General features: G+C 37.3%; 1 protein-coding gene across 1 annotated transcript in view; it reads left to right on the top strand.

Annotated features, from left to right (window-relative positions):
* Positions 1-24,074, top strand: part of MPP7 (membrane palmitoylated protein 7) — a 60,632-nt gene that overhangs the window by 11,193 nt on the left and 25,365 nt on the right. Inside the window, exons 3-9 of the mRNA XM_015810655.1 lie at positions 7,823-7,900; positions 11,168-11,248; positions 19,451-19,582; positions 20,973-21,054; positions 22,137-22,222; positions 22,922-22,996; positions 23,229-23,425. Of these exons, the coding sequence (XP_015666141.1) occupies positions 7,823-7,900; positions 11,168-11,248; positions 19,451-19,582; positions 20,973-21,054; positions 22,137-22,222; positions 22,922-22,996; positions 23,229-23,425 (731 nt within the window). The remainder of the gene's footprint in view (positions 1-7,822; positions 7,901-11,167; positions 11,249-19,450; positions 19,583-20,972; positions 21,055-22,136; positions 22,223-22,921; positions 22,997-23,228; positions 23,426-24,074) is intronic.

Below are 24,074 nucleotides of genomic sequence, written 5' to 3'. Positions count from 1 at the left end.
TTCTATGTAACAGTTGGCAATTAAATTGAATTTTGAAGGTGATGTGAATCATAAAATAGTTTTTAATTTATTGGAGTTACTATATTTTAATAGAAGATACTCTGGGCGATTGTCATTTCTATAATGTGAGGTTCTTTTTTGCTTGGCAGTTCCCTATAATGGAAGATGCATCACTCCTGGCTAATCTTTGAGGCTTCATAGTATAAGGCCATTGTGTTGAACCTATGGCACGGGTGCCAGAGGCAGCACTCAGAGCCCTCTCTGTGGGCACGCGCACCGTCGCCGCAGTCCTAGGCCTTCAGCTGGGTTTTATAAAACCTTTTCACTTTAGGCCTCCGCCACCATGTGCAAAAAAAAAAAAGGTTTAATCAATCGCGGGGGGGGGGGAGATCTTGCAAAGTTGGAATTGATTGATTGAACTTTTTAGTTCCACCCAGTCTGCCATTACCACCGCAGCCACGCTCACCCAACGGGCCACACCCACCCAATGGGCTATGCCCACCCGGCACCCGATGATACATAAGTGGATTTTGGGTTGCAGTTTGGGCACTCGGTCTCTAAAAGGTTCGCCATTACTGGTATAAGCTTTCCTGTCATAGCATTATTTCTTGAATAATTTTTTTGAATGCAAACACTAGTTTACACAATTCTTTCTAAAAACATAATTCTCCTAGCTTTATTGTTTCTCTCTATGAAATTATGCCAGCCAAACATGTTGGAAATATTATTATAATTTTTTTTAAACATAGCAATCTCATATTTAGTTGTAAGATCTCCATGTCACATCTATTTACTTATTTTCATGAATGGAAGTACAAAACAAGAGACACTTATGATTATACACCTATCTTCACCTCTTCAATTATATCCAACTTTCAGAGACTTTATAAATTTAGATCTCTCGTGATAATGTTGCAGTGTTTTTCAATTTTGTTTAAAGTTTCTAGATTTAAACCAGTATCTCACTTGATCATATATTTTATCCCATTCTGTTCAGCAGCTTCAACCATTCATAATCCAATTTCTCTAAGGAATCAAAATAATGCATCCATAGTTTGGTACTCGCAGCTTCCAGTGATAGTTCCAGTTCGCCATTTCATTGTTTGTTATTTTTGCTGCCCAAAGTACCTGAAATACCATAATCTGAAGAAGTCTAGTTTTCTTCTATCTGCTTTTTAAATTATTATTATTGTCCAGATCTTTTTAATATTAATCATTGCAGTGTGTGCAGCTAACATATCTTCATTTAATTTGGGGTAGTAACTCCTGTTAGGTAAATTTTAGAACCAAGAAAAATGAAATTCTGGAGTGATTCAATTTTTCATTGTTCATATCATTTCTATTGTTTTGGAAACTTTAGTCTTCTTGATGTTTAAATGCAATCCAGCTTTTTTACTTTCTTCCTTGACCTCTATTTTCTGCAATAGAATGGTGTTGTCTGCATATCTTAAAATATCAAAATTTCTCCTACCAAATTTGATTGCAATCTCTGATTCTTTTAAATTAAAGTTGCCTCAAAATTGTCCTAAAGATGCTTTTCAAAAGGCAATTGGACTTTCTTTCTTTGTTTTTTTCCCTTGAAGTTATTTCGCTTCTCATCCAAGAAGCTTCTTCAGTTCTGACCGAATGGTGGAGAACAGAAAGATTTATCATCTGTTCATTAGCACTCTGAAGGTTGGTCTTTAGCTCTCTGAGAGTCACTGAGGCTATTTGGGGGTTTATCTGTGCCCTCAGGCCTACCTGAATCAGAATGCAAATGGGTGTGGAACCTTCTTGGAAGAATTACAGTATATCCTTGAAGAATTATATCCTAAGAATCATTTTTGAAATGCCTTTTCTCCCTTCTGGCCATATAAATAAGATTTCTGAAGATTGCCTTCTACTTCCACCACTGGAACATGGAAAAGATTGGAGCAGCAATCCAACATACCTTTATACAACCAGCTGTAGGGGCTGTTGAAGAGGGACAAGAAATGTTTCTTTTTCCATGAGGTAGAAGTGAAGATATTTTTTCCCTGCAAGACCTGTATAGCTTGAGGGCATAAAATAGGGTTCTTTTGTGCTCCTTGTCTTCAGCAATGAATATCTGGCAGTGGATGCTTTTGAGAGATAGGGAGTGGAACAGGTGCCTCAAAATTCCTTCTGTGTATTAATTGAATAGATGGACCAATGCAGCCGTGCTATACACACCTGTTCCAGTCTTTAAGCAGTCTGTATTCAAGTTGTTATGGGTTGCATATGCAGTAATTAATAAACAAGCATATAAATATATAGGAGAAAGATGTATTTTGAGCTTTTAAATATATTTAAATATATTTAAAGAAAGAGAGCTATATAGCTTTACAGCTATATAGCTGTTCAAGGATTTCAAGTTTAGTATGTCGACTGCATTTATAAAACAAGATTGTTGGTAGAGCCTCATGATTTCATGTCAAAAAAGACAAGATAAGAGTTTCTCTTCCAATTTTTGAATACTATGAAAGTGTCCAAGTTATAAAAAAAAACCTTGAGATTAAAGTACACAACAAAAACTCATCCAATTTTGAAAATAGTTTTTTCAGCAACTGAGCAGGGAGTTTGGCTGTAAAAGCATAGAGAAATTTATCTTGGAGGAAAGCTAATTTATTTGGCTTTAATCTGAATTTCCTCTTATCTACCATGGGGACCTCTTCCTATAAGCAGAGTCATCAAAACACTCTCTTTATTGACCAAAAAGGTTCATTTGAATGAAGTCTCTGAAATCTCAAATAATAGCTGCTTTATTTTGTTATATGAGGAACAAAGAAGTCAGTTTCTTTCAGAAAGACCAACATTTGGTTTTTAATGAGACTGTCCAAGAAGTAAGGGGTTTATAATAGTATTTAGATTATACACTTGCAAAAATAGAACAGTCTGCATAACTTAACTATTAATTCAGAAGATGAATTTCAGCTTTGTCTAGATTTTTCAGTTACATCTATAGACTGAAAATTGAAAGGGGAATGCAAAATAATATTGCAGGTCAGATAAGGCAAATACATTGAATTAGAAGATAATTCCAACATTAATTTTAATGAATAAAACAGAACACCATTTTTGCAAATAAAACTATAGTCCTAACATTAATGGTTTATAGTTTAAAACAGAATATTTAGTATAATTATCATTTCTACAATTATAAATTTAAAAATACAGCTAATCAAAATTTCAAAGGAGCTTTAAATTCTGAATTCAAATCCTGATATGGTTAAATCAGTGATTAACAGTGGTTAAAATCAATGAGAGCATTAACTACTGTTAAGTTTAGGGAAATTTTAGAGAAAGTAGCAATCTCTTAAGGGTTCCCAAGTCTTTATGGACATGTTGACACATTTGCAATTTTATAATTTGTTCTGTAGAAAATGGTAGTTTAGGAGAGTTATTGTATAATATTTTACTATTTTATAGTAACTCTCTTAAAGCACCATTTTCTAAGAGTTTATAAAAAGGAGGTGTGGATAATATAATCAGTTTCTCCTTTAGAATAAATGAAGTGCTTTTTCAAATAACTTGCAAATTGGGTTTCTGGGTATAGAAATATAATAAATAACTCACAAATTTTATTGTCTCAATATAAATGTCCCAAGTTAAATCAAAATCCATCTTCTTTAGATGGCTTCAAAATTAATCATATGTGTGACAGGTAAATAGAAATCATATTTAATAGCAGTGTTTTTTTGGGAAGTAGATGTGGGGGGAAACATGAAGGTACGTTCTTGCAGGTTTTCCAAACATGTTATTAAGTCCATTTTTGGCAGAGAAAATGTTAAATTATATTGACTTGGCATAATCCAACAAAAAAGTTATGTAAATAAGCAATTTGCTTATTGCAATGTTAAAACTAAATCTATTGCTTTCTTCTTTTGGTTATTTTTTAAAAAATGTTGGAAAATATTCTAGCATTGAAGAAACATTTTATGCAAAATGGAATGCTTGCAAATCATTGTGACAATGTCTAGATTTTATAACCCAACTAAACAGTCATTACTTGATTATGTTGAAATATGAGGAAATACTAATGTTAGTTTGTTTAAATGCAGGAATATGTTGTATGTTTAAATAACTTGATATTTTATATGTTTTAAAAGACTTGTAGAAACAACCTGTTTACATCTTCTTACAAATGTATTTTATTCCATAGCCTGTCCAAAAATGTTTAATTGTATGTACAGAGGATAAAAACAGATGGTTGTGACATGGCTATTAAAATCTAAGAAACATGATATCTAAGTATATTTTCTGAATAAATATTAGGAAAACAATGTAGCTCTTTGCTTGTTTATGTTGGTAACTTCAGAAGTATTGGTAAAGTATAGTATGCTATGTATTTTTGTTTTCAGAAGAATTATATCTAAATTGTAAGTAAGGTGGGAGAGAAGACAGGACAGGACAGAACCGAACAGAATAGAATAACAGAGTTGGAAGGGACCTTGGAGGTGTTCTAGTCCAATCCCTTGCTCAAGCAGAAAACCCTATACCATTTCAGACAAATGGTTGTCCAATCTCTTCTTAAAAACTTCCAGTGAAGGAGCATTCACAACTTATGGAGGCAAGTTGTTCCACTAGGTTAATTGTACTAACTGTCAGGAAATTTATCCTTAATTCCAGGTTGCTTCTCTCCTTGATTAGTTTCCATCATTGCTTCTTGCCCTCAAATGCTTTGGAGAATAGCTTGACTCCTCTTCTTTGTGGCAACTTCTGAGACATTGGAACACTGCTATCATGTCACCCCTAGTCCTTCTCTTCATTAAACTAATGCCCAATTCCAGCAACCGTTTTTTATATGTTTTAGCCTCCAGTCCCCCAGTCTTCTTTATTGCTCTTCTCTGCACTCTTTCTAGAGCAGGGGTAGACAACCTCGGCTCTTTCATGACTCATGGACCTCAACTCCCAGAATTCCTGAGTCAGCTATGCTGACTCAGGAATTCTGGGAGTTGAGGTCCATAAGTCATAAAAGAGCCGAGATTGCCTATCCCTGTTCTAGAGTCTCAACATCTTTTTTATATTGTGGTGACAAAACTGGATGCAGTATTCCACATGTGGCCTTACCAAGGTGTTATAAAGTGGTATTAACACTTCACATGATCTTGATTCTATCCCTCTGTGAATGCAGCCTAGAACTGTGTTGGCCTTTTTGGCAGCTGCAGCAGCACACTGCTGGCTCATATTTAAGTGATTGTCCACTAGGGTTCCCAAGATTCCTTTCACAGTTACTACTATTGAGTGAGGTATCACCTATACTGTACCTGTGCATTTGGTTTTTCTTATTTTTTTCACCATTTAATTTTATTTTGTTAGCGCCCAATGTTCAAGTCTGTCAAGATCCTTCTGTATTTTAAGCCTATCTTCTAGAGCAGTGGTTCTCAATCTGTGGGTCGCAACCCCTTTGGGGGGGTCACCTAAGACCATTGGAAAACACATATTTCCGATGGTCTTAGGAACTTAGTCTAAGATACGCGGCGGTGTTCTTTTGCATCTCGACGGCTGCATCCACCTCGGGATCGGGGAATGGCTTTAAAGGCTCTCCGTGCGGTCCCAGATGTCCTTCGGCTGAATCGAACAGGAGTGCTTTTTCCAGGGAAGCTTTTTCGCAGCCGAGCTGGTCTCTCCTTGTATTCTGCAGAGGATTCGGCGCGATATTGCTCGGCTTTGCCCCACAAACCACGGAAGGTCGGCTTAGTCCGAACGCTTCCCGGGTCCAGGAAGGCACCGAGTGGTGCTAACCAGAGTCGGAAGCTTCCTCCACTGCCCCGATTACTAGTTCTGGTGGGCTCAGTGGGAATCACCTGCGCTAGATGGGAACGGCAAGTCCGGGGGGGGAGCAGAGGACTGCCTGCAGGGGGAGGAGTTTGCGACCCTTCCGAGATCGCCCGCCTGGTGGGCAACCAAAGCAGCCGCAGCTCCAGTAGTCTTCACCTGAAGAGGTGAGAGGCAGCCCTGCAGAACAGCCCTTCCCCTCCTGCCACCGATTCTCCTGTCTGCTGTTCCCCCATCTACCTCTGCTGAGTCCTGCCCTGTCAGAAAGCCCTGGATTCTATGCGGGCCTAGCAGAGCCAAGCGGAAGGGAAAGCCGTTGATCTTCATTCAGGCAGGCCCGGAATTCTCTGAAGGACGTTCGGTTTCATTCTGGCTCAGGGAAGCATCGCTCCCTCAGGGGGATTGTGATTTCCGGCAAGCGGCCAGTTATCGAAGCCTGGCTTTCTCCTATCCCCCTACCGCCCTGTGCGCACATCCCCCCAACTCTGAGCCCCCTCCTCTCTTCCATCCTTTACTTCTTGCCCTGCGGTGCAGTTGGTGCCCTCCACTTTTCGTCGATGGCTAAAGACAACTGCTTGCTCAGAGCTTTTTCCTCTCTTCCCACGGCCGCTGATTTCCCCCCCTGTCCTCTCCTCCTCTGTGATCCCTGCAGCCCTCCGTAAGACAGCACGTACTTTTTGATTCCTGCTGCTCAATCCCTCCCCCCTCTTGATGGCTTCCTACTTGTGGGATGCAAGGGAAGGGAGCGCCATTTCATTACAGATGGGAGAAGGAAAACTGGTCCAGGCAGTGAAAAGGGAAGAGATCAAAGGAGGGGGGCTTTGGAGATGAATGCTGCTTTGGGTGGATGTTTTGGTCTGCAGTATGTGTTTCCCTTTCCCCTCCTGCCTGCCTTTTCTCTGTTTCCTAGTGTGCCTCTGGAAAGCCGGGAAGGGGGGGGGGAAATGAATCTGCTCCTAGTGTAGAATCAAGAAGCTCCAAGGGGTCTTGCAGTTGCTGCAGTGATGCCCCCATTCTTCCTGCCCTGGCTGCTGCACCAAAAGCAGTTGATTATTGCTCAGTGGAACCAGCAGTGGGGTGGGAGGAAGGAATGGATTTCTCTTCTGCTGCCTCTGCCTCAGTGGACAAGACCTCCTTCCAAAAATCTCTCCTAAGATTCTGGCAGGTACAGCCCCAGAACTGAGCTGCTGACTGAGCTGGGGTGGGGAGCTGGGGGGGGGGGAGAAAAGAAGAGGAACCACTGACTAGCTCAGGGGTAGGCAACCTTGAGCCAGCATAGCTGGCTCAGGAATTCTGGGAGTTGAAGTCCACGAGTCATAAAAGAGCCAAGGTTGCCTATCGCTGGACCAGCTGAAATGACCCATTTTCTGAATCACATAATACTAGAAGAATAAAGGGGCTATATTTCCATAATTCACTAAGACTGCACACACAAAAAGCAACATTGACATCAAGTTTAAAGTAATCAAGCTTCATAAGTTGCACAAATGCAGCCATTCTGTTTTAATCCAATCTGCTTCAGCTACTGTAAACTATTATACTGAAATTATAACAGTATAATTTGTAACAATGAAAATACATCCTGCATATCAGATATTTATATTACGATTCATAACAGTAGCAAAATTACAGTTATGAAGTAGCAATGAAAATAATTTTATGGTTGGGGGTCACCACAACATGAACTGTATTAAAGGGTCGCGGCATTAGGAAGGTTGAGAACCACTGTTCTAGAGTGTTGGCTATTCCTTCCAGCTTGGTGTAATCTGCACATTTGATGAGATAAAGAATTACAAAGTAAAAAACAAGAGAAAGAAAAATGAATGTTTAATTTGACTGCATATTGGTCTGTAATGGTTATTTTTTTCTATTTGATTTCATAATTTCATCACTTCATCAAAAGATGATGATGAATTATATCAATATGTTCACTATTAAATGCTTCGTAAAATCGGTGGGGGTTATTTTTGCAGTTGTTTAACTAGCCAGTGTATATCTCCACATATTTCTGCTGCTAACTAAACCTTTTTGTTCCATTATTTCCTAGATTCATGAGAAATTGCATCACTATGAAAAACAGAGCCCCGTGCCCATGTTGCACGATGCATCAGCTTTGGCAGATGATGTAAGTGTGTATGAAATGTCCATTGAAATCACAGTTTTTAAAGACTGAAAGCAGTGGATAGAATAAGCATATGAAGTAGATCATCTGAAAAGAATAGAGAACAGTTTCCAAAGAACTATGGTCATAAGATTTATCATCTTGTTTTCAATTGTATTAAGTCTTTAATTCTAAAAACATGGCATTTAGAAGTGTTCTCGTTCTGCCTTGATAACCAAGATACATTTTATCATCTATCTTGAAAGAAAAATTGCCATCTAATATGTTAAGTGAATAGAATGTTGTTTTCCAAAAATACATATAGATAAAGTAACTAATAAACTAAGAGAATAAGAGAAATTACTAATAATAATTAAAGAAATGAGACATCTTTTCAAATTACTTTTCAAATTGAAAATGAAATTATGCCAAATGGCACATTATTTAATTTATTGTTGCTATAATTTTATAGTAATTTTATCAAAAATTACAATTAAAATAAAAACAATACAAATTAAAAAATAAAGGAATTAGAACACAAAATAGTACAGAAAATAAAAAAATGGAAAAATAGAAAAAATAAGAATACAGTAAAGAAAAAGAAATAAAATATATAAAGAAATGCATCCACTTCATCAAAAGTATAAACAATTTTAGTAATTTTATCTCCTTTTCTTAAAATGCAACAAATGATCTTTCTATATCCCATGTCTTATTTATAAACAAATCCTTAAAACATCGTTGTTCAATCCATGTCAGCTAAAATCCATTAAAGTTTAGCAGAGATAACAATGTATCAGTTTTAACTTTGATTAAATATACCAACTTTATATTCCTTCCTTTTGCTTTTAACAATCTTGATCTTTAATCCTTTCAAATAATGTCCTAGAACTTGATTTCTTTTCATTTTTTTGGTCCCTTCTCACAAAATTCTTAAAAGCTTTACATCTCTTTGTAAATCCAATATAAGAATCCAATATAAGAATGTTATCCAGATCCCTCTCTTGTTTTTTTATTTGTATATCCCTTTTAACTATTAAAACATCAACTGATTTTATTAGTATATCCACGTAGCATCTTTTCCCATATCATTCTTCTAGCCTGTTATTTTTAAATCCACTTTCAGATCAATCTCAATCTTATCCAGTAAAAATTGTTCCTCTTCAATAACATGTTTTAAACAAAGTCTAATTGTAATCGCAAACATTCATAAAATTAACTTGGGTTCTTAATAGCTGAAAATCAATCAATTTTTGAAAATTATCTGAAAATTAACTATGGGTAGTCCTTGATTTAGGATTGGCTGTTTAATGACTATTCAAACTTAATAATGACTCAGAAAGGGTGCTTTACAGTCCATAAAGCATTTCCAGCTATTATAAAATGCCGGGTTTCCCCAGCTCACATGACCGTTATCTATGTGCTTGGCAACCTGTTCACACAACCAGTGGCCAAGTACCTTATGATCACGTGGTCACAATTTGCAATCTTCTCTGCTGACTTCTTTAGCAAGTCAGTGGGAAACCTAGCAGGGAAAGTTTCAAGGTCGTGTCCCCTGCTTCCCCTCCATTCTCCTCCATGCCCAGGGGGTGCAGATATCCTTCATCTGGCTCCAGAAATGAAGTTCGGATTTTCAAGATTCCTGCTTCATTTCTTCATCTCAGTGCAGGAGTTTTCCCCACCCCATCCATGCATGGAAGGGAACTTCTGCACTGAGCTGGAGAAATGAAGTGGGAATCCTGGAGATCCAAGCTCCGTTTCTGTGCCACACGACAAGAGTTCCCTTCTGCTCATAGAGGGAGCTTCCTGCCCACCTTTGCTCTTTTGCTTCATCCACCTAACCTATGAGGTCGCTTTATGACTAGGAGAGCCAGGATTTTAGCAAAAAAATCATGTGGCATCTCACTTAACAACAGCTTTGCTCATTGATGCAGATTTCAATCCCAGTTGTGATCATAAGTTGAGGATTACTATATGCGAACCCAGTATCATTTTAGATATACCAACCATGGTTTGAGCAAGATTGCTGTTTCTTCATCTCCCAGTGTCTAAATCCATCAGAGACCACTGTCTGGCAGTCTTTGTGAGGATCTACTGTCTGGAGCACTTGTGGGCAACTCCTTGTCTGGAGAGGAATTATAAAGAGCTAATCTGCTTTCTAGTTCTTCATTCCAATCTTTTTATCAGCTCCACTTTTAGCAGGGTTGTCTTAAGTTTGCCATTTCTTCCCTGGAAGTCCTCTGGTGTCACTAGAATTGTTATTAATAAAAATCAACCCTGTATTTTCTGATTGTGTGCATAGTTGTGTAAATTGAACATGAGATGCTGGGAGAAAAATTAAACTGATTTAAAGGAAAAATACATATAGTGATGCATACTTAGTGACAATTTTTGATACAGTGCTGTAATTTTATTATAGACTGACACTTTCACTCATTTTTATTTAAATATTTTTAAATAGAAAATGGGGAGGGTGTGAAAACAACTTTTTTCTTTTTACAGATCATAATCATTGGACTGGATGATTATAGAATATTAGCTTCTATGATTATGGATTTTCAAAAATAAGTTCTATGGCATGCATATTGTTGTATAACAAGAATGCAATTATTGTTATATGAAGTTAGAGCTTCTTGCTATATTATCTAGATCACTGCTTTGGATTATACTCTGACATAGTTGAGTTCATTTTCAAAGATTGTTTAAAATGCTTGAATATATGGAGATTTGATTCTAATTACATTTCTGTGATTCACTTGTCAGACATTAAAACATTAAAAGTATTTGCTTCTTGTATACAAACATAATAAAATCTGGAGTAGTAACACAACAGAAGCACCATGATTCTGTAATCCAGCTCTAAACAATAAAAGCTACTGTGGGTTTTTTGGAAGCAGTGTAGATTTCATCTCTTCACTCGAAAGCTAGTTTTTATAGACTGCTATAAGTTTGATCCAGCCATTTTTACAAGCAGTGCTTTGTTTGCATGCAAAGGACCATTCACTTAGATGAGTGTTCTGGGATTTGCTCTTATTGCTATAAATCAGAATGTGATCTGGGTGCTGCTGCCAGAAATGGTCACTTAAGTCAAATTCAGTTGAAAGACTTGCCCAGAAAAGGACAGAAAAGGACAGAAAATGAAGAGCAGTGATTGATTATCTGTTTTCCTTCATGCTAAAACTACTTGAAAGTAATAAATTTGAACAAGGCTGATTTTGGGTTGTCATCAACACATTGAATAAGACAATGTATTGGCTAATGTTCTTTGGGTTGTTTTAATCTCCTTCACAGCTGGCTGAAGAACTGCAGAATAAACCACTAAACAATGAGATCAGAGAACTCTTGCAGCTGCTGTCCAAACCTAGTCTGAAGGTAAGGGTGTGTACCTGGTTGTACCTGTTAAGCTACAGAATTGCTTACTCCTCTATTTTAAAAGTATGGTGACATTTCTATGAATATTCTTGTGTTCATGTGTACATGCAGAATTGCTAGAATAAAATGCTGAAGGGAGATAGAGAAAAAATCTATAATATAGCGCATTGTTTGATTGTAGCTTAATAATAGATTTTATATCTTATATCATACAGACAGATCAAAAAGCAATAAAGTTTTAAAACATAAATATAAATATTCATAGCTAAAAATTCATTTCATTGCTACCATCCAAAATCCTTATATGAAAGACTATCTCAGCATTATTGCTATTAAGCCAAATCTTGCTACATTCTTAGAGTAATATCAATTTTGGACATGATAATAATAACAATAACAATAATAGAGTTGGAAAGGACCTTGGAGATCTTTCTAGTCCAACCCCCTGCTCAGGCAGGAAACCCTATACCATTTCAGACAAATGGTTGTCCAGTCTCTTCTTAAAAACTTCCAGTGTTGGAGCATTCACAACTTCTGTAGGCAGGTTGTTCTACTGATTAATTGTTCTAAACGTTAGGAAATTTCTCCTTAGTTCTAGGTTGCTTCTCTCTTGGATTCGTTTCCATCTATTGCTTCTTATCCTGCCTTTAGGTGCTTTGGAGCAGGGGTCCCCAACCCCCGGTCCATGGACCAGTACCGGGTTGTGGCATGCCAGCAACCGGTTCGCATAAACAAGTAAAGACCCATCTGTGGGATGCAGGCAGCACATAAAACCACGCACTCTCCTGTCCACAGAAAAAAACTCTCTCCACGAAACCGGTCCCTGGTGCCCAAAAGGTTGGGGACCTCTGCTTTGGAGAATAGCTTGACTCCCTCTTCTTTGTGGCAACCCCTGAGATATTGAAACACTGCTATCATGTCACCCCTAGTCCTTCTCTTCATTAAACTAGACATACCTAATTCCAGCAACTGTTCTTTATATGTTTTAGCCTCCAGTCCCCTAATCATCTTTGTTTCTCTTCTCTGTACACTTTCTAGAGTCTCAACATCTTTTTTACATACTGGATGCAGTATTCCAAGTGTGGCCTTAAGTGTGGTATTAACACTTCACGTAATCTTGATTCTATTCCTCTGTGAATGCATCCTAGCACTGTGTTGGCTTTTTTGGCAGCTGCAGCACATTGCTGGCTCATATTTAAGTGATTACCCAGTAGGACTCTGAGATTTCTCTCACAGTTACTACTATTGAGCAAGGTACCCCCTATACTGTACCTGTGCATTTGTTTTTTCTTGCCTAAATGTAGATCCTTACTTTTTTCACCATTGAATTTCATTTTGTTAGATAGCGCCCAATGTTCAAGTCTGTCAAGATCCTTCTGTATCTTAAGTCTGTCTTCTGGAGTGTTGGCTATTCCTGCCAGCTTGGTGTCATCAGCAAATTTGATGAATTCCCCATCTATCTCCTCTTCCGAATCATTGATGAAGATGTTGAAGAGCACTGTGTCCAGAACAGAGCCCTTGTGATGACCAAGGGCATCGTACAGAGGCAAAACAGTCAACTGGCAGTTCAAACCGTCCTTTATTTGCTCCAATTTTCCCCAAATGCTCCCACATTTCTGGCTAGCCCCAGAACAAAGTAAGACACACACACCTTCAGCAGCCTCTGGCTGCAAGTAGTTTCACGTACAGTTAGATTAGAAGAGTAATTTACTCAAGGCCATGTAGATAACAAGGAATGAAACATACATCCAAAATCTAACGAGTCTGTGGAAATACAAGTTTGCCTGAGCAGTTTCAGAAGAGAAGCCAAAATACAATCCGAGGTCTTTGAACACCAAATCAAGTTTGTCAGCCAGTCCAATAGTCAGAGTTTCAGGGTTTCCAAGCAGAAATCACAACACAGAACAAGAGATCAGAGAGTTGTTTCCAAGATCAGCAACAGTACACAAAACTCCAAGAAATCAGCATTTGTTCCTGACAATTGCCCCTCCCCACAGTATCTCCTTAAGTCTCAGTCTCCAGGTGTGCGGAGTGCTCTCTTCCCGAGTAGTTGAGCCTGCCTGTGTTGTTCCCTCCTTCTCTCCACTTTCCGTGCTCTAGGATCAGGAGGGGGTGGCCCTTGCTCATTGCCTGAGCTCTGACTCTCATGTTCATCCTGTCCCAATCCTGAAAGGCCCTGGCCTGCCTCGGCCTGCTCTTCCCCACATTCCTCTGAAGCCACAGATACCTCTCCCTTGACCTCCATAGGGTCCTGTTCTAGCTCATTTTCCTCAGCAGATTCAGGCTCCGATGGAGGCTTGACAGCCTGGGGCACCCCACTACACACTTTCCTCCATGTAGATGCAGTTCCATTGTGGATCACATGCTGAGTAAGGCTGGTCAGCCAGCTACGAATCCATCTGGTGGTGATGCTGTCTAACCCACATTTTTCTATCTTATCAAGTAATAGGTTTATCAAATGCCTTACTGAAGTCCAAGTAAATTATATCCACAGCATTCCTCTGGTACATTAATTTTGTCACCTGGTCAAAGGATGCAATAAGATCTGTCTGGCATGAGCTGTTTTTGACAAACCCACGTTGGCTTTTCGTTATGACTTTGTTTGCCTCTAGATTTTTGCTGATTCGTTGCTTGATTATCTTTTCCAGAATCTTCCCAGGTATTGAAGTCAGGCTGATAGGTCTGTAGTTTCTTGGATTCATTTTTTTTCCTTTTTTGAAGATGGGAACTACATCAGCTCTTTTCCAGACCTCTGATAGGTCCCCAGTGCTCCAGGATCTTTGAAAGATATAGTTCTGAGATCACATGTCAGTTCCTTCAGAACGTTGGGGTGTAATCCATCTGGTTCCGGTGATTTGAACTCGTCTAGGGTGGACAGGTGCTCTCTTACCATTTTCTTGCCTATTTTTGTTGTTAATTGCGAAGTCGTGTCCGATCCATTGCGACCTCATGGACAACATTCCTCCAGGCCTTCCTGTCCTCTACCATCTTCTGGAGTCCATTTAAGCTCATGTTTACTGCTTCAGTGACTTCATTGAGCCACCTCATTCTCTGTCTGCCTATTTTAACATGTTTCTAATCTTTTTTACAGTACTGTTTTTGATAGGTTGGACTGTTTTTTCTCTTTGTGTAAAGACAGATACTAAAAACAAGTTAAGTAATTTTGCTTTCTCCCTGTTGCTTGTCACCTTCTTGCCACTTTCTCCCACTATTGGACCAATCATTTCCTTAACTTTTTTCTTGTTTTTTACATGTTGAAAGCAGTTATTTTTGACTTTTGTTGCAAGCCTTAGTTCATTTTGAGCCTTAGCTTTCCTCACTTCATCTTTACAGGCTCGGGCTGTTTGCTGATATTCTGCCTTAGTTATGTTCCCCTCTTTCCACTTTTTATACTTGTTCTTTTGTCTTTCAATTTATCAGAGTTCTTTATGCAGCCATGCTGGTTTCTTTTGAGAGCTGTTATTTTTCTTCTTTGTTGGTATTGTGCTAGATTGGGCTTTTATAATCTCACTTTTCAAAATTTCCCAAGCTTCTTGAATTGTTTTCCCCTTGAGGATTCTCATCCATAGAATCCTTCCCAAGCTCTCTCTAAGTTTATTGAAATTAGCTCTCTTAAAGTCCAAGACCCTAGTTTGACTATGTTCTATTGCTTGTGCTTCCATAATATTGAATTCCAATATTGCACGATCACTTTCCCCCAAGGTTCCTGTGACTTCCACACCCTTCTATCATTTAATCTGTGTTAGTGAGAATTAAGTCCAATATGGCTGATCCCCTAGTTCCCTTCTCTACTTTTTGGGATCTCAGAGGTCATCTAGTTCAAGCGCTTCTTCAATGTAGAATCTGCTAAAGCAGTTTGGACAAATGGCCATCCAGTGTCTATATGCAGATCTTACTGTGGTGCAAAGCATATCCAAAGAGTTTACCAAAACAACTGGAGATAATCTAATTACAGATTTATTTAGTCTTATAAGTCATTAAACTGGGTCTTGCAGCAAGGAACCTCAGTTAACATAAGTATACATGTAAACATGTTACACACAAAAATGTTGTCAGTGAATCTGCATTTCTTCCTTCACCTTGGTTTATAAGTGTAAAAATGACCTTTGAAGTATTGCAGTTCCACATTCAAATACTGGGCTTTCACATTCCATAAGCCATAATGTTATTTGTTTGACATACAATTTGTGTAGATCCACCCAAATGAAAGGTAAAAAATATATGAACCTTGCCAATTGTAATATATTAAATAAACCAAGAATAAATAAACCATGATTTATTATGTGTTAATCCAATTATTGTGTTGGGTCTTAATTCGCCCTTATTAACTTCTTTTGGTTTTCATTTCAACAAGAGCTAAGTTCAGTTTGTAATAAACTGACTTTGTTTACATTCAGCTATGCTATCACTTTCACAGGTACACAAATTTATCTGGGCTTAGAAGCTAGGTAGCACTTAAATAGGAAGCCTCTATGAATTACAAAGATTGTTGGCTGGATGTGGAAAAGACAAATTCATATTTTCATATTGCTGCCAAGAAAATAATCTGAATAGGTCCATCATGTGATCCTGAATCAAGTTCATTTTGAAAAGAATTCACCTTTTCAAATTTATCTGGTAAATTCTTCCATGCTAAGCCCCATCATGTGGTGATGATAGTGCTTGGTTTAGAGTGACCTAGTTTGGGGGATTCTTAGCTTTTGCAGTTTCTGCTTAAGTAGACATTTCTGCTTCCAAAATATGTGGATTAAAATAAAAGTTGTGAAAAACAGTAGAAACAGTATGCTTCCTAAATGCAATTTGGTGATGTGCATAGGCCAAAAGCATAGCATTTAGATGAATCTTTTGAGGCATTACAATGATAATGGTGTTGGTATGTATCCAAAGGAAAATTGGCATGTGTGTGGCTAATGTAGGAGACACATCATGCTTTCCTGCGTCAGTGTTAATAACAACTGGAGCATTACTGCCTCGTGCGATTAGCAATACACTGAATTAATTTTATGTTTTAGAAAAGAGAAAGTGCGCTATTTATCAGGATGAAATGTTCTAATTCTGTTCCACTTTGTATATGATTTTGGGAAGGACTTCAGGAAAAACATAGACTTCTTATATCCCAATTGTTAAATAGTTGGCAGTCAGATTGCTGCAAATAAATTCAAAAATCAGTGCAAATACATCGAGCAATAAATCTTATAGTTTTGAGAATGACAAAAAGTTAAAAAAATTAATCAAGCAGTCTTCTGAAATTGCTCAGGAAAGAAAACCAGAACAGTTCAATTCCTTAAAGCAATATAAAGTAAGAAAAAAAAGAGCAGTGAAGATTTTTTTTTAACTTTTGTGCTATCTTGTTTTTTCCCCGGCTTCAGCAATGTAGTTTCATATCCATACAAGTCTGTTATCCTCCTGGTTACAGTTGCTTACCCATTTTCAGTAAGTGGTTTAATGAACTAAATTTGAACATTTGGTATAAGCTGGACTACTGTGTATCTTGCCAAAAAATATTATAAATCTTTATGTTTAAAAGTTTCTAAATGAATACTGTAGTAATGTAGCCTGCATGTATGTATGCCCATATGTACCAAGACAAAAAAAAAATCCCTCCCACCCTTCCTCTCTATCTATCATATTACAATACAGAGTTTATTTTGTTTTATTCTCAGGAATTATTCTTCTTGTTATCCTGTGTTGTTCTGTTTTTACTCTCTAGTCAGTTCTATTTTATTTACTATATTATAGTCTGTCCAATTATTATAGCGTTGTGTTCTAAATAAAAATAATATTGTTTTCTACTATATTTAATTATTTAAATTATCCAAATCTCTTTTCTTTTTGGTCTAATTCTCCTAGTTCTTTCCACCCACACTTCCATAATTGTGTGACCTCAATTGGCTGGATACTGAGTGAAAACCAATCATGTCTGCTCTTCTCTTTCCCTTTTTTCCTTTCCCCTTCCCTTCCCCTTCCCCTTCCCCTGGTAGAGATTTAACTTTCTTGACATGGTGGCTGTGACTTCCTTAGGATACCCACCTGTCCCGTTCTTCACCTGGCAGACTTAGCCTTTGGAGATCCAGGCTATCTTTCACCATTCACTTCTGCGCTGGTTCCTGGAGTCAGTTGTAACATCACCGTTCTGCACCGTTCTGATGGCGGCCGTAACCCATTTGTCTACTAGTCAGGAGTGTTGTCTGTTAGAGTTGGGCCAACTATTCAAACCCTAATTTTCTTCCTCCCCCCCCCCCCCCCCCCTCCCCCTCCCTCCCTCCCCCTCCCCCCTCTCTCTCACTCATACACACACACACACACCTCTATTTTCTGGTTCTGGATGCCTTTTTGCTATTTATTTCTGTTTCATTTTACTTACCTGTCCTTCAGTTCTCTTTCCTTCCGCTTTGTGGACTAGTCTTTTCTATGAGGGCTCTTTGCATAGTTCTGTCCATTTGCTGAGCAATGGCTTCAACTGCTGCTCTTCCTTCTCACTCCATCCATCCTGGAATCCTACTGAACTCTTGCGATTGGTGACCAAAAAAGGGAGGGGGAGAGGAAGAAGGGAGCACAGTGGCTTGCCATTGGCCCACTTTTCTCTTTTTCATTCTGTGTACCCATTAGGTGGCTATAATGGGCATCTGTTTCAAATTTGCTTATGCTTTTCAGAATTTGCTTTTTCCCTGTACCATTTGAAAGCTTTTTTTAGAACTTTAAAAATTGATTAACTAGATGTTGTTACAGCAGTATCATCTGTCGCGCTTACTCTACTGTTGGGGAGAATTTTAAAGACTCCCTAATTTAATTGTTTTTATTCGAAAGACTTAATGACCTTGTGTGCGCTCAGAAATCAGCAGGATCAGGCATAGTTAGTACTTGGAAGAAGACTTTCAGGGATTAACAGAACTGTAAATTAGACTGGAAAGCTGAAAAAAATATGGCAGCCACTTTTGTATCATGTTGTAATTTTTCTGTTTTAAGCAAATGGATCTGATTAAATAATTTTAAAAAATCCTTCTGAAAGTATGGATTGAATTAGGAAGGGAGGAAAAAGAGGTGCCATAGAAAAGAAAATGAGTACTTTAACCAGATGGCATGAAGTAGCTGCTTCTTTGGGTGGATATTTAAGAATATGTAGACAATCCAGTGTCCTCTGATATTAACAGTCCCAAAGAAGAGGAAACGAGTTTAAAGATGGAAAAAAGTGTCTAACTTCATATGTACTATATCCATATTAGTAAGAGCTGCAGATTCACCAGTGCAGAAGAGTAGATGTTCAATGATTAAAACTTTCAGTGCAGGAAATTATCTTTTTTTTACAAGTAAAAATAAAATTAACATGGTAAGGAAAAACCACGGTAATATTATTCCAGACAGCACTGTTTTGTTTTAAAATAATAACTGTTTTTGTTTTAAAATAATAAGCATATTATGTCATATGGATATTGTTGAGCTGCAGTAATATATATCTTATTTGCAAAAGAGAGAGAATGGATAGAAAGACCTACTATGTATTCATAGTTGGAACGATGATGGTGATTGCAGTTTTATTGAGTTCTAAATTCAGTTTAAGAATAGATTTAAATATATTTTCTTATACATTTAAATGAGAATTGGTACCAGTGCCTTTGTCCAAAGAATATTGTACATCAACTATGTCTGATACAGGATTTTCAATATTCCAGTTAGATCATGCATACAAATTCAATATCAATATTTATATTAGCTCTTACAAGAATTTGAATCTTACTAGCTTTAACATTCTAAATGTGATGCATGGTTATATTAATGAATATACTTAATTTTTTTTTTCTTTTCATGTGAATAATAGCTTTTAGATGGTGAATCTGGAAAAATAACAATCCTGTGAAGACAAGATCTCTAAAATACTCATAACCGTTAAACATTTTCTTTCCTTTCATGAACAAAAACAATCCAGTTTTCTGCTTCTCTTCACTGATGTCTTAGAAGTTTATGTTTGTGTTGCAGTTTTGTTAAATTGAACAAATACATCCTTTCAACAATACAGAATGCAGCTCCTTTGATTTTATTCTGGAACAAAGTACTGTTCCTAAGCTATGAGGCACACTTCATGCCAAATCACTGCTAATGAGATGCAAACTATATCAAGGTCTGCAGCAGTAATGGTAAATTACCAATGCAGATATGTTTTTATGCTTTTTTAGTTGATGGTTATTTTTAACCCAATTTTTGCAGGCTTTGCTTTCTGTACATGATATTGTTGCTGAGAAAAGCTATGATCCTGTATTGCCTCCCATGCCTGACGATATTGATAATGAAGAAGATTCTGTAAAAATCATCAGACTCGTAAAAAATAGAGAACCTCTGGTAAGTTTTAGCACTGAAATAATAATAAGCAGTAGCAATAGCAGCAGCATTTGACTAATCTTCTAAAAATGAGTTGATAGTATCACATGGTTTTATTTTTATTCTTTGCCATACAGTTTGGTGAGAACAGTCAGTCACATTTAAGCCATGCTGATTCCACACAACTAGCTAAAGAAAAAATAATGGAATCAGGATCCAGAATCTGTTGTATTCTGCATCTTTATTTTCAAAGAGAGCCAAGAAGACCAAAGAGACCATATGTGTTACGTTGTTTTTATATCAGTTTGTACAATCTTTTTCACAAGCTGGCTTTATGATGCACTGTTTCTTCTGTTTCTTTGTATAATCTATATTTTGAATCATCTGATGATTTTTCAATTCTTGATTGCATTTCAATTCCATTATTGTTTGTGATTTTACCCCAATTTATTTATTTTTATTTATTCCACATATGCTGCCCATCTCACCTAGAAGTAACAGTAGCACATTTAAGCCAAATTTCATTGCTAAAATTTTTATTTGTCAATGATTGGATTTTGATTTCGATCATCCATATAAAGCAAGCGTGAGATTGTATTAGGATTTTTTGCTGTTTGGAATCCAAGATGGGTTTTTAAAAAAAATAAAATAACTGAAAATGGATCATAGTAGTGAACAAATAATAAGAGTAATAATGAATCTCCCTGGAAGATGCCTGTCCTAATGTCGACAAGCCCATATTTTTCTAAACCATTCTAATGTTTTTTATTGAATCCAGTTATTTCCAAATATTTTATGATCAAACAATATAATAAACAAATATTTTATGATCAAACAATATACCTTTTATAATCAATCCACACCATATGTAAATTGGTTCTTAACCTTTTGCATTTCTCCCAAATCAAAATATCAATCAAAGGTTTATCGTTTGTGCCTTTGCATTTCCTTTTATTTCCTTTCTGTTCTGTTAAATATTGTAGTCAAGGATGTTATCGGCCTACAGTTTCCTGGTGTGATTTTTTTTCCCTGTGTTTTTTTAAAAAATCACTGTTTTGCCAGTTACTAACCAATCACTGACGTCTCTTTTATGCAATATTTCATTTAGCTGTTTAATTATAGTTAAACATAAATCTGTCAGATCTTCAATCCAGAAACCATGAAATTGATCATTTCCAGGAGATGTTCGGTTGTTAATATTTTCACTTGATTTTTAACTATTGCTACTGTTATTAGTTCTTCCCTTTGATTTTTACCAAATTCAAGATGAATTTAGTAAAAATCAAATGGAAGAACTAACAACATCAGCAGTAGTTAAAAAATGTTCAAGTTACCAAAAAACAGCAGCTAGAAAATTGTTTTATGTGGTTCAATATTAATTTTATCATAATTCTTAAATTTATTTTTAAAGGGAGCTACTATTAAAAGGGATGAAAACACAGGTGCTGTTGTTGTGGCTCGGATAATGCGTGGGGGGGCGGCAGACCGAAGTGGTAAGAATTTTTAAACTACAGTTATAGATATTGAATGCAGAATTTAATTTCTAAATTTTTAAATGTTAAATCAAGCAAAATCTATTAATTGGATCTTGCTATATTTTAATATATCATGGAATGTAATCAGGGCTTTTTTTCAGCCGGAACGCGGCGGAACCGCGTTCCGGCACCTTTTTCCGGGCCGGCCGCACCGGAAATAGCCCCTCCCACACCGGAAATAGCCCCTCCCAAATTTTACTTGCATTCCTGTTCTCTAAAGGGGCGGTCCTAGGGTTTGATGAGGGCGTGGCCAGGTTTGAGTTCCGCCACCTTTTCTCCGAGAAAAAAAGCCCTGAATGTAATTCACCTTTTATCAGATATAGATTATTGGAGCAGATGTGCAATTATGATATTGTGTACATTATGCATGCAGTACTTAAAAAAGGAGGAAATTGTCATTTTCTTCATATGGTGATAATATTTTAATTTGGAAAATCAGTTTCCATATTTAAGCATCAATGTATTCCTGCCACTTTACAACAACGCATCACATTTCATGTAGATTGTATATCTAATATATTAATAATTAGAAATTCTGCTTGGTAATGAACAAAGAGGTTTTTAAAAACTTGCCAAAAGAATACAGTATATACAGTATTGGAGAATGTTTATTGAAAAAAGAATTTCACTATCTTTGGTTCTGTCTAACGTCATTCCATTAATCAGTGAAGTTTCTTCTTGTGAAGATAGATCTAGCCAATTCTAGATGTTTCTCAATTTTCAACTCTGCCAAAAGCAATCACTTTCATAATTACCTCCCAGTCCTTAAGAAAACTAGCTCAGGAAATTTTAGGGGCTGCCAGGTGATGGATGAAGTGGTTAGGGAAGTTCATTAGCTTAATGTTGGATATAATTCCTTGTTGATATAGACACACATGAGCACATATGCACACACATATATAAGCCATCAATACACAACTAAGCTTGTGAACAAGTAAAGCTAAAATTTAGTTGGAAAGAACATGATTTGAAAAAATGTTCAGGTTGCAGTGATTCATTCAATATAAGAATTATTTGACTGTTACATAACTCTTTCGTAGGTCTCATTCATGTAGGTGATGAGCTAAAGGAAGTCAATGGAATTTCAGTGGAGGATAAAAAACCAGAAGAAATTATACAAATTCTGGTAGGTTGAAAATAGAATATTTAATTGAAAAACACAGAAGACTAATTTTTCAGTATTGATGTTTTTGATGCTATTGTCTGAAGTTTCTGGTAGATGTTTATAAAGAAAAGAGTATAAAGAGAAAGAGTATAAAGCAGTCTCCATAAAAAAGTGAAGCAACTAAGTTACTCTATGGTAAAAGAACAGTACAAAGCTAATAAATGTATATTTATTTTACTTGCATAAAATATTGCATAAAATATAATATATATATATATATATATATATAGACCAACACAAAAAATAGTAATTTAAAAGAAGTCCAGTGTTGTTCTTTAGGTTAAATTCTGCTCTCCACAATGCAGAAAATTGGGTCATATCATACTTGAAAGATCCATTATTAGCTTTTGGAGAGGTTGCACACTTTTGAGTAATAATTACTTCTATTCAGTGCAGAATTAAGTTCAAGGAAATAATTTATTGAAAAAATCTTTATAGTATATTTATGGTATATTTCTGATAAACAGCTATCATCTTCTAAATTACATTGTATTACATAAATACATAATTTCCTCTGATAGAAAACAGAGTAGCTTTTAATGCATGTACAATAGATCAAAATTGTTTGCTATTAAATAATAGGAATTGGACTGGAATCAATTTATTCTGTCTTTTTTTTTTAAAGTACATAATTTAATAATTTATATTTACATATTTTAGTCTCTGTCCCAAGGAGCCATTACATTTAAGATTATACCCAGTATCAAAGAAGAAGTCTCATCGAAAGAAGGCAAGGTAAACACTTGTTGGATTCAACTAAGGTTCTTCATGTGATAGCTATGTAAAATTCCATTCATTACTTACTTATTTAGGCTTAAATGCCTATTCAATCCAGCATTGCTTCTCCATATTTAAATGTTTTTATCATGATAGGTAAACTTATTTTATGCCAACAAGCAGCAGTAACAACAATAGAATTCCATATATTTTAAATAATTCAGTGTAAAAAATGTATTCTTTTCTCCAGATCTTCATGAAAGCTCTTTTTGACTACAATCCCAAAGAAGATAAAGCAATTCCTTGTAAAGAAGCTGGACTTCCTTTCGGAAAAGGTGATATTCTTCAAATCATGAGCCAAGATGATGCAACCTGGTGGCAAGCCAAGCTGGAAAGTGATGCCAATCCCAGAGCAGGCTTAGTTCCTTCAAAACACTTCCAGGAAAGGTATGTTATTACTGAACTGATTGCCCATCCTCACTTCCCAACACTAAAAAATGTGATCAGTCTAACCCAGTGATGGCGAACCTTTTAGAGACAGAGTGCCCAAACCACAACCCAAAACCCACTTATTTATCGCAAAGTGCCAGGGCCGCATCAGCATTGTGGTGCCCCTGGGGGGCATGGGGGCGTGGCCCACTGGGTGGGCATGGCTGCAGTTGTCATGGCAGACTGGGTGGGCGTGGCTGGGGTGGGCATGGCCACCTCGATGTTGCTCATGGGGGGGCGATGCCTATGGGGGCCAGGCAGGGTTGGGGAAGATCCAGGGGGTCTCTGGCGGGTGGGGCGGTGGGCAGGAGGCCCAGCATAGATGGGGGGAGGCACGCAATCCTAGCTGGGACTGGGGGGCCATGGCGCCGATGGGGATCTGGCTTTCCCTGCTCAGAGTGGCCTTTGGCTTGCTGGGTGTGGGCGTGCTCTACCACCTCTACTTGACTTTCTAGTTGGCCGCTTTGCCTCCTTTGTGCTGGGTGGGGCTGCTGTTCTGGATGGCGGCAGCGGCCTAATGGACCTGCGCGAGCTGATGGCAGCAGCGGCATGCGTGCCCACAGAAAGGGCTCTGAGTGCCGCCTCTGGCATGCGTGCCATAGGTTCG

Source organism: Protobothrops mucrosquamatus, unplaced genomic scaffold, assembly GCF_001527695.2.
Source record: "Protobothrops mucrosquamatus isolate PMUCROS unplaced genomic scaffold, P.Mucros_1.0 scaffold13, whole genome shotgun sequence".
Lineage (NCBI taxonomy): Eukaryota > Metazoa > Chordata > Lepidosauria > Squamata > Viperidae > Protobothrops > Protobothrops mucrosquamatus.
This window is presented reverse-complemented; position numbering and strand designations above follow the sequence as displayed.